The 11,779-nt window shown below is 44.8% G+C and overlaps 1 protein-coding gene across 1 annotated transcript in view; it reads left to right on the top strand.

The window, feature by feature from the left end:
• LOC147640881 (pentatricopeptide repeat-containing protein At1g06140, mitochondrial-like) overlaps positions 1 to 2,059 on the top strand; it is a 2,342-nt gene extending 283 nt beyond the window's left edge. Inside the window, exon 2 of the mRNA XM_086816242.1 lies at positions 22 to 2,059. Coding sequence (XP_086672368.1) covers positions 22 to 1,854 — 1,833 coding nt within the window. The 3' untranslated portion in view covers positions 1,855 to 2,059. The remainder of the gene's footprint in view (positions 1 to 21) is intronic.
• The last annotated feature ends 9,720 nt before the right edge of the window (positions 2,060 to 11,779 follow it).

Here is an 11,779-nt window from a genome sequence, read left to right on the forward strand (position 1 = left end):
TGTCCTGTGTGCCTGTCACAGACAAACCCAAGGGCCCCAGATTTCAAGCATACACTTACCCAAGAGTCCCTATGGATGGACGGCTTCTACAATCCAAGTTGGGTCATAGACAGGTTAACGCATGAGGGAGTGCAAAAAGCTCAAGAAGAAGATGAGGAAGAAGAAGTAAAGAACAGTACTGGCGGTGATTGGCGGATGCTTAGCTTAGAGGAGGCTCTGCCTTCCTTGGAAGAAGGGAGGCTGCCCCACCCTTCTCTTGACGATCTTGCATGCATCTTGCAGAAGTGTGGCAAGGAGAGAGACCGAGCACATGCACTGCGCCTGCATGCCCACATGCGCAGAAGTGGGCTGGAGACTCATAGATCTCTGGGGAACTACCTTGTCCCGATGTTGGTGGAAGTCGGGAGCATGCACAATGCCCGACAGGTTTTTGACAGGTTGGTGTATCGGAATGAGTGGTCTTGGAATACCCTTATCAACGGTTATGTTAAATGTGGGAAGCCACAACATGCTCTGACCTTGTATGAGAAAATGCGAAAGGATGATTCTGTACATCCCAGTGGGCATACTTTTGTTGCTATACTGAAGGCTTGCGCAAAGCTAAAAGATCTGGAAAGAGGCCTCGAAGTACATACTGAGGTGGCCAGAATTGGGTTCCTCAAGAAAAACCTTTTAGTTGGAAACACCTTGATCGATATGTATGCTAAATGTGGTTCACTTGCAAAAGCACAAAAAGTGTTTGACGAGCTTCCAGTTCGAGATGTAGTCTCCTGGAATGCGTTAATCGCTGGGTATGCTGAACATGGGCATGGTGAGGAAGCAGTCAAATGTTTTGATCAGATGCGACTTGAGGGTGTCTCCCCAAGTGCTGTCACATTTGTTTGCAGCTTGAAAGCTTGTGGCAGCATAGGAGCCACAGACAAGATTCAAGAAATACATACTGATATTGAAAGAAAGGGGTTGCTGGAAAGAAACCTTGTTGTTGGCACTATCTTGGTCAATATCTATGCTAAATGTGGCTCCCTTGCAAAAGCACAACAAGTGTTTGACAGGCTTCCAGTTCGAGATGCAGTATTGTGGACAGCACTGATCACAGGATATGCTGAACATGGGCATGGTGAGGAAGCAGTTAATTGCTTTGAAAAGATGCAACTTGAGGGTGTGTCCCCAGATGCTGTCACGTTGCTTACCAGCTTGAAAGCTTGTGGCACCATTGGAGCCACAGACAAGGGGGTAGAAATACATGCTGAGATTGAAAGACAGGGGTTGCTGGAAAGAGACCTTGTTGTTGGCACCACTTTGGTTGACATGTATGCTAAATGTGGTGCGCTTGCAAAAGCACAACAAGTGTTTGACAGGCTTCGAGCTCGAGACGTAGTCTCATGGAATGCATTAATGGCAGGATATGCCCAGCTTGGTGAAAGCGAACACGTTTTCCATATCTTTGATAGAATGCTAGGAGAAGGTTTAAGGCCAGATCCAGTCACCTTCATTGTTGTTCTCAGTGCATGCAGTCGCAGAGGGCTATTTAATAAGAGCCAGACGTATTTCGAGGCCATGAGCAAAGACTATGGCATTGTTCCAACTCTTGAGCATCACACTTGCATGGTTGATCTCCTTGGCCGTGCAGGCCAATTAGACAAGGCAGTCGCAATGATCAAGAAGATGCCTGTCTGTCCTAATCTTGTGGTGTGGCATACTGTGTTGGGTGCTTGTAGAAATTGGGGAAATGTGGAGTTTGGGAAACAGGCCTTTCAGCATGCAATGCGATTGGATGAAAAGGATGGCTCAGCTTATGTCTTCATGTCTCACATCTATGCAGGTGCTGATTTGCAGGAGGTAACAAGAGTGTAAAAACAACCATGAAAGAGGCACTGACATTATTGGTGAACTGATGACACCATGGAAGTTGTACATTATTTTTGGTTGGAAATAATAGACAATTTGTAAGGGAAAGTTTTGATGCAGAGCTTGATCTTTCCCTCAAAATAATAGAGAAAGGCTATGTCTTGAGTTTGCATGGGGCGTCACAGGACATTTATGATGATGCAATGTCATGACCCTGTGAAAGTGGAACATCACAAGTGTGGGCATGGTGGTTGGTGAGCAAGATAAATATTTAATGAATCATATTTGGGTGCCCGGACAAATAGAAATATGTGTGGACATCCTCAAGTTTGTAGGGGGACCAAGGACTTTAATATTTTTAATGTTTAAACCTTGGGTGGCCCCTAGGCATAAGTGACCCTTAGTAAGTTTGATAAACTTTAGAAAGGGGCCACTAGGATATTTTTGGAAAAAGGGGGCAACTCCACTTTGGGAGGTACACGTCTCTCTATTCTCTTTCTCTCTTGCTTTTGGAGGAGTCGTGCAAGTTACCTGCGTGGAGGAGAAGAAAAACACTATCGACTGGCTGCATAGAGTTTTGTTGCTGGTTTTGCTGTGTGGAGAGCAGGCCGTACAGAACATTGGCTGTACAGAGCAGGCGGCTGGTTCAGGCGGTGGTTGTACGACAGCAGGTACAGTGGTACGGGTGCTGCAGGGTCAGGCGATACTGTGCAGGTTGGCTGGCGGTTGGTACAGCTGCAAGCTGACAAGGACAGCGTAGACCTGTACGGACAGGTACAGGCTGACAAGGACAACCCTGTCCAGCAGGTACAGGCGGCGGAAACTGTACGGACAGTACAGGCAGGTACACCTGTCCAGCTGTGCAGGCAGCGCATGTGTTAGGTGGCTGCAGGTACAGCACTGTACGGACAGGTACAGTCCGGTGCAGTCCAGCAGTTCAGGTGGTGCATCAGTCAGGCGGCTGTAGGGAGAAAAGTACAGACAGGTTGTTGCAGGGAGAAAAGTACAGACAGGCTGTTGCAAGTGTAGACTGGTACGGTCAGTCTCTCTGGTGCAGAACCACGCATTGAAATTGGTAAGCTCTGAACTTATCAATCTTTCTTTCTTTCTTTCCACTGGCTTATGTCTGCTCTGCAGTCTGCTCTGCAGAGTTGTTTCATCTGGCCCCTTGTGAGAGGAGGGGTATGGCAGTTTAAAGGGTGGAAACAGAGATTGGACAGAGGATGTGTATTTGAACTGAGTTTGAAACCAAGTTCATGGAACAGCCAGATGTGTGCTCGAGGCTGCCCTGTTGAATTGTCTTGGTTGATTAGAGGGAAGCACAGTGTGTTGCTTTTGTGGGACACAGATCTGTGTGTGAATCCTCTGTGCTAAGAGGTCTTGAGGGCTGCCAGATTGGACACGCAGGTTTACTTTCTTGGACTGGCTTTGTTGTACTTAGTTATACATTTCATTTGAATTTGAATAAAGAAATACCGAAAGGGGCGCCAAGCTTTGGGGCCAACAGGTGTTGATTTCCTTTCAGTTTTGGGGCATTCTAGCTCCTGTTAATTTTGTTATTTATTTGGACTACAATTGGAAGGGTGACTTCTAGTCTACCGCACTTTGGTTTCTACCAGAGGCCGGTTTCAAGGTTCCGTTGCCGGGACACATCATCAACTTTCTTAAGGGGGTGAGCTCGTGGTTGACTCGAGGATAGTCATTGCTGAAAAATTCAGCAACATGTCAGACACGAAAGATGAATATTTTTATGATGAAGAGGAAGAGCAAGAGACCTCTCTTGAGAGAAATGAATCTGAGGATATTCTTGCAGGAGAACAGGCTGCAGATGATGCACAGTATGAGGATGTAACACAGCCAGAAGACATGCCTAGTAAAGAGGAAGATGATGCCCAGTTTAAAAATTGTTTGGCAGGTGTAATGGATGTGTTTATGCAGCTCACTCAAAGTGAGAAGTTTGCTAAATTTATGAGATCCCGTTCTGAGCCTGAAAAGAAGAAGAAAGTGTGTTCTAAGAACTCACCTCAGGGTAACAGTGGTCCCTTCCCATAGGATCCATCTTTTGGACAGTTTCCGAACATGCAACATACTTTTGGTGCCAACTCACAGAGTTCCTTTTTCGGACAGCCATCTATTCCACAGTAGTCTATGCATCCAGGCTATTTTGGTGGTGGCTCTGTGTTCCAATCCATGACTGGGGGTTATCCTCAAGGAGGCATGGGTATTCTAGGGAATTTTGGAGCTAGTTTTCAGTTTGGTATGCAAGGGAATATGTATGGTGGTATGCAGTCCGGAATGCAAGGAAATATGTTTGGGGGCATGCAGCCTGGAATGCAAGGAAACATGTATGGGGGCATGCAGCCGGTATGCATCGTGGAATGTTTGGAAACATGGTTGGAATGTATGGAATGCCAGGTGTGGGAATTGGTAATGTTGTATGATGGGCATGAATGCTGGGGGTAGCAATCTTATGAAGCCACTTCTTTACGATAATCTAACGCCTATGGGTAAGGCGAAGGATTATAAGGAAGGGGGAGCTGCTGTGAAATTTGACACATTGAGTGGGACCAAAGATAAACTAAAGGCACTTACCTTTTTATAGCAGTTTGATGTTGCTTTTTCTGGTGGTAATTACATGGAGTCCTCTAAGGTGAGAAAAGCCGCGACTTTTCTCAAAGGCAATGCATTGCAGTGGTGGTCCGCTCTTCTTTTACAGGGCATAGCACCATCTACTTGGGTACAGTTTAAGCGGGTGTTCTCCTCCGTATGGCTCACATCTACTTTTGAGGTGGATGTAATGACAGCATGGTACAAGTTGGATGCATCAAAGTGTGAAAATCTTGAAGATTATAATAAGAAGATTTGGAAAGCTTTACTCCTAGTTACTTCTTATCGTGCAGTGCCTTTGTCTGAGCAGGTGGAGAAGTATTGTTGTGGGCTGTCCAAGGAAGTGCGTGACTATTGCATAAAGACTCGAGTAACAAATATGTCACAGATGATAGAGAATGCTATGACAGCAAATGCGTTACTCACTGGGGTCTCATCTGGATTTAAAGGAAGTAAAAACTCAAGCAAGAAATCTGAAAAGTCAGGGCATGCTTCGCGTGATGCAAAAGGGTCTATAGAGAAGCGGTATAAGAAGTTACCAATGCCCAAGAGAACTCTTGAGGAGAGACAGGCTTTGATGGATGCTCGGAAATGTTTTTACTGCACAGAGGAGGGACATATGTCTTTTAATTGTTCCAAGCGTAAGTCCCAAAAGAACTCTGATACTAAGGGGGATCCCAAGTCAAAGAAACCAAAATCTTCTGCAGGGTTAGTTCCTGATCTTGTTGGGGAACAGCCAGGTGGTGAAGAGACTGAGTTGTGCAAGGCATGGGGCAAAGTGAGAGATCAAAATGCCTTGATCTTCTTTGACACAGGTGCTAGAGCCAACTTTATTTCACCAGATCTGGCTGGCCGATTAGGGATTCGTACAGAGGAGATGGGGCCTTTGTATGAGGCTAATATGGCTTGTCTTGGGTATGCAAAACCCGTCACTCCTATTATTGGGAAGCTCAGGCTTCATGTGCAGGGTTATGTGGATAGCGAGGAGTTTTTCATCATGCCACTTGATGGATGTGATGTTTTATTGGGTATGCCATGGTGCCATAGAGTACATGCGGTGGTGGATACATACAATAGGAAGATTACTTTGACTCATAGAGGGAAAGAGCATATTTTGGATGTCAAGCTAAAAGGGGAATCTGTTCCTATTGTATCAGCTTCGGCGATTTTATCAGTAATGAAAAAGCATCTTTCTGCGTACTTGATTTTTGTAAAGGATGCAAAAGATGATGAGTCTAAATCTAATTTGTCTACGTTAGATAAGGACAGGACTGATTTCTTATGTGAGTTCCAAGATTGTTTTTCCAAGTCATTGCCAGGCAAACTTCCTCCGGAAAGGCCAGAAGATCATGCTATTGATCTAATTCCGGGTAGTACTCCACCAAATAGACCACCGTACCGTGTTGGTGTAGCTCAACAAGAAGAAATTACGAGTCAGGTACAGGAGTTGTTAAATGAAGGGTTGATCCAGCCTAGCTCATCACCCTTTTGCTCACGTGTGCTCTTAGTGCAAAAGAAAGATGGTTCTTGGCGCATGTGTATTGATTACAGGGCGCTGAACAAGAATACCATCAAGAATCGATTTTCTATTCCGAGGATCGATGACATTTTGGACCGCTTATAGGGCTCAACGGTCTTTAGTCGGATAGACTTGAAAAGTGGGTATCATCAGATACGCATTAGACCTGAGGATGTGCATAAGACAGCACACACTGAGGAGGAGCATAGGAGGCATTTGGCCATTGTGTTTGAAGAACTCCGGAAGCATAGGCTGGTCATTAATGGCAAGAAGAGTGAGTTCTTCTTGCAAGAGATACACTTCTTGGGGCATATTGTATCTAAGCATGGAGTTCGTATGGATCCTTCGAAGGTGGAAGCAATTCTTAATTGGCCAGATTTGAGGACCGTACATGATGTACGCAGTTTTTTGGGATTGTGTTCCTATTACAGGCGGTACATACGGTATTTTGCTGAGATTGCTTCGTCCCTTCATGCCTTAACAAAGAAGGCAACTCCGTTTAGATGGGCTGATCAAGAAATTACAGCCTTTACAAAGCTTAAAGAAAAGCTGTGTGGGAGAAAGAAGAATTAGGGTTAGGTTAATTCATGTGTGGGAGACATACACAGAGAAGAACAAGGGAGAGAGAGTTGTGGGGATAAGTCAACTCATGGGAATAGCATGAGTGTGTGACTCCTCTATCACACATGTATATTGCACCAGTACACATAGTGCACTTAGTACATTAAAAGTACTAAGTGTACTATGTACTATAACTTATGGGCTTGTACACACTACAAGGGTGGGCATAACGCCTTTACCCCAACAACCTCCCACTTAAAGGCAAAGTGCCCTTAAGTAAAGGAAAAGAAAAATCAGCATGTACATGATAATATACAAGGCCATATCAAGGCTGAAACTGGCCTCATCCAATGCCCATCAAGTGTCTGCAATGAGCAAACCGCTCCGGAGGCAAACTCTTTGTCAACAGATCAGCCGGGTTGTCATCCGTATGAATCTTAACAAGCTGAATTTGCTTGTTCTCTATCACCTCTCTGATGAAGTGATACTTCACATCCACATGCTTCGTCTTTGCATGAAAGACAGGGTTCTTTGCCAACTGGATGGCACTCTGACTGTCACAATGCAACAATGGAATATCCCCTGTATAACCCAAATCAACCACTAACCGAGATAGCCATAATGCCTCCTTGCAAGCCTCTGTGGCTGCAATATACTCGGCCTCTGTAGTAGATAAGGCTGTGCACTTCTGCATCTTGGATATCCATGACACAGCACCTCCTGTGAATGTAAATACATAACCGGTAGTAGACTTCCGGTTATCTGGATGACCGGCATAGTCCGAATCCGTGTAACCTTGCACTAATGCATCCTGTTTGCCAAAACAAATGCACATATCCTGTGTGCCCTTCAGGTATCTCATGACACCTTTCACTGCTTCCCAATGCTTCTTGCCAGGGTTGGCCATGTATCTAGAAACCACTCCCACTGCAAATGCAATGTCCGGCCTAGTAGCAACCATGGCATACATGAGACTGCCACAAGCTGAAGCATACGGAATCTTGGCCATATCAGCCCTGTCACTATCTGACTGTGGGCTGTCCATAGCACTGAGTTTCACATATGGAGGCAAAGGAGTACTAGTCTTCTTCCCCCGTCCATATTGAACCTCTACAAAACTTTGCCAATGTATTCCTTCTGAGACAAATACAACACATGTTGATTTCTGTCCCGAAGTATCCGCATACCCAAGATGTGATTTGCATCACCCAAATCCTTCATATCAAAGGTTTGATGCAGCCTCTGCTTCAAGGTATCCATCTCCTTACGAGACTTCCGTCAACAGCACATTCAACAGAATCCCGTGCATCAGCTACAGCTGCAAGAGCATCAGATTTCTGCAGCAGCACCAAATTTGCAACAACAAAATTCAGCCTGCAAATTGAAGAAAAATCAGAAATTACAAGGTATTTTCCTCAAATTTTTTTTGGGATTTGCAATTGAGCAAGTACAATCAACAATTGAGCAGGTACAGGTGCCCAATTGCTCAATTTTTGAGCAAAATTGGCAAAACTGGGTGACATTGGTCACAATCAGGATCAATTTGCAGGAAATTGGTCACAATCAGGATCAATTTGCAGGAAATTGGATGTCGAAATTTGGGGCTTTTGATGTAATTGTGCAATTAAGCATTCATACATGCTGTATGATGTGAGAAATCGCACATTTGGGCAAATTTGCAGCAAATTTCAGTGCAAATCAAGGGGCTTTTGTGCCGATTGGATTGATTTGCATGCAGGCAATCGCATTTGATGCTGTGGATAATGTGTTGATGCCTTACAAGCACTCAATGTGCCTGTAAATCAAGGGGCTTTCATGTATTGGATGTATATGTGACCAGGGGGAAGCATTGTGAACACTCTGGATGCCTTCATGTGCGTCAATGTACCATGTATGATCAGAAATTGATCTTAAATCAAGGGGCTTTTCAAGTTCGTATACTTGTTGAGCTTGGCAAAGCAGCAGGCAAGACATTTATGCCTTGAATCCTCAAAAATCAGCTTGCAGTCAAGGGGCTTTTGCCCAATTTCTGTTCGGGACTGTTGTATGCAGTGTACAGGATTGTAAAAGTCCGATTTTCACTCATTTGGACAGCCAGGAGAGCATTTATTGCTATTGTACCTGCTGGTACAGATTTTGGCACAGCTTTGTGCAAGTTTTGGCATGGCTGTACACTGTTTTGAGTGACCAAAAGGTTCAATTTCAGTTGCTGTACTTGCCGGTACAGGTTTGGTACATCATTGGTGAGCACTTGGTACTGCTGTACAATACTTTGGAAGGGCAACAGAGCACATTTAAGGTGCTGTCCAAAATCTGCAGCAACCAGATTTTGGTGTACAAGTAGTGATCTATGTCACTTCTCCTGAATTTCTGGGATTTCATGAATGTATCAAATTTATGATACCATTCCCTTGGTGCCTGTTTGAGCCCATAAAGACTCTTTTTCAGCTTGCATACAAGCTTCTCCTTTCCACTCACTGCATAACCCTCTGGCTGCTGCATATATATCTCCTCATGGAGATCACCGTGAAGAAAAGCAGTCTTCACATCCATCTGAATCAAGTCCAGATCATCATGCGCAACCAAAGCCAACACAGCTCTAAGTGTGGTCATTTTGACCACTGGAGAGAAGATCTCATCAAAGTCCACACCATATTCCTGCTTGAAGCCCTTAGCCACTAACCTGGCCTTGTATCTTGGCTTTGCATCTGGTGCAACTTTGAGCCTGTAAACCCACTTGCATGGCAAAACCTTCTTGCCTGCAGGCAAATGCACCAACTTCCATGTTCCATTTTTGTGCAGAGAATCCATCTCTGACTTCATGGCACGCTCCCATAGAGCTTTGTCTGCCCTCTGTAAAGCCTCCCTATAACATGAGGGCTCCCCACAGTCAGTGAGCATCAAGTAGTCAACCCCTGGAACAAACCTGTTAGGGGCTCTGGAGGGTCTAGTGGACCTTCGTACACAATGACCATCATTTGCAGGTTGCTGTCCAGCCTGCATATCACCCATTGGTGGCTCTGTTCCATGCCATAAGGCTGAAAAATCATGCCCGGTATCTCCTCTAACTGTGGTATATCCATAGGTATATCTTCTGCCATCTCTGGCTGTCCATTTGGACCATTTTCAGCACCATTTAAGGGCTGGTTTTCCTGCTGTAATGGCTGATTTACAGCCCTTGGTTGTTGTCCATGATGACCACACTTCTTCTGGCACTTTCCCACCAAGCCTCGTGTTAGGTGACCTGTTTATAAGGTGAACGGCTGTCATAACAGCTTCAGCCCAAAAACCATGAGGTAATGCAGCATGTGACAACATAGAACGGACCTTCTCCTGAATGGTCCTGTTCATCCTCTCTGCTGTCCCGTTTTGTGGAGGATCATAAGGAGTAGAGAGCTCCCTTTTGATGCCTTTAGCATCACAAAAGTCCTGAAACTGTTTGGACATATACTCTCCACCATTGTCGGAACGCAAAGCCTTCAGTGTTTTGCCAGTTTGATTCTCAACATGAGCAACAAACTTTTGAAACACTGAGAATGTATCACTCTTCAAACGAAGAGGATAAACCCACACCTTGCGTGTGGCATCATCAATAAAAGACACGTAGTATTTTGCCCCTCCCAAAGAAAGCTGAGGCATCTCACATACATCTGTATGCACAAGCTCTAACTGAGCATCTTTCTGTCCAAGAGCTTTCTTGTGGGGGCACTGCAGTTGCCTGCCATATATACAGTGCTCACAAAACTGAAAACTTGAAAACTTTAGAGAAGGCAAGTAACCCAAACGAGACAATTGCTCCATTCCCTTGACACTCATGTGTCCCAACCGGCTATGCCAAATAGAGATTTCTGGCAGCTCGGTTGCATTTACATTAGCATGGTGACAAACACCTGCATGCATGAAGTAAAGAGTGTCCACCTTAGAGCCTCTGGCAACAACCAGTGAGCCCTTACAAATCTTCCACTTTCCACGACCAAATGTGGTAACATAATCAGCATCATCAAGCTGTCCAGTAGAAAGCAGGTTCTTCTTGATCTCAGGCACATGCCTGACATCATGGAGCATAAGCTGTGAGCCATCTGAAAACACAAGCCTCACATCACCTCTGCCAAGAATCTTGCATGCATGGTTATCACCCAAATAAACCACTCCTTCATTGCCAGCAGTATACCTGACAAACAAGTCTCTGCAACCTGTGACATGAAAGGAGGCACCTGAATTAATTATCCATGAGTGCATACCATGACCACCTGTAAGAAGTGAATGGGCATCAAGTGAAGACGTAAATAGGACCTCATCCTCACTGCCACCTGCATGTGACACATTGATTTCTTCAATCTTGACTCCACTTTTGCCCTTTGGCTTTACATTTTTGGCTTCATCTTTCTCTTTGTCTTTGCCTTTTCCCTTTTCTTTTTGATCATTTTTCCATTTGTAGCATTGCTTTTTAATGTGTCCCTTCTTGCCACAATAATGGCATTCCAAATCCTTTTTGGAGCGAGACTTGCTCCTTCCCCTTTCTTGGCTTTTTCCCCTTTGCTGGGATCTTCCACGTGCATTCATTGCATTGGACTTTCCAACAGATTGTTTTTCCTCTTCATCTTTTCTTGAAGAAGAGCACCCTCAACATCTGCATATGACAGCATAGCATGCTAGTGGCTGTCCTGAATGTGTCCCAACTCTCTGGCAAAGTGCATAACAGAAAAGTGGCTTTGAACTCATCGTCCATTGCCAACTTTTGATTAATGACCTGGCTGACAATACCATTAAACTCATTTAGATGGGTTGTCATAGACGCCCCTTCCTTCATCTGAAGACCTATGAGTTTCTTCAACCAATACACTTTGCTTGAGGCACTTTGTTGGGCATACAAGTCCTACAATCTCTGCCAGATTCCCCAAGCTGTCTTCTCTTCACGAATGCTGAAAAGTAATGAGTCTGACACAGACAACATGATAGTAGATCTTGCCAGCTCATCCATATCTTCCCACTCTTCAGCAGTAAGAGAAGCGGGCATTACACCCCTTTCTTTGATAGGCTTGTGCTGCTTTTTCTGGAGCAACACATTGTAGCACTGGGTTTGCCAAATATCATAATTATGCGAGCCTTCAAACTTCTTGATGTGAAGCAATGAAGAGCTCTCACCTGTGGTTGCCATAGCAATATGCAACCTGTCAATACTTGACTCCCTGCAAAATGTGCAATCACTGCACCAAAAGTACACAAAGTGCTCACAGTTGTTAT

The sequence above is a fragment of the Cibotium barometz genome, chromosome 2 (assembly GCF_041138505.1).
Source record: "Cibotium barometz isolate CiBa-2024 chromosome 2, ASM4113850v1, whole genome shotgun sequence".
Classification (NCBI taxonomy): domain Eukaryota; kingdom Viridiplantae; phylum Streptophyta; class Polypodiopsida; order Cyatheales; family Cibotiaceae; genus Cibotium; species Cibotium barometz.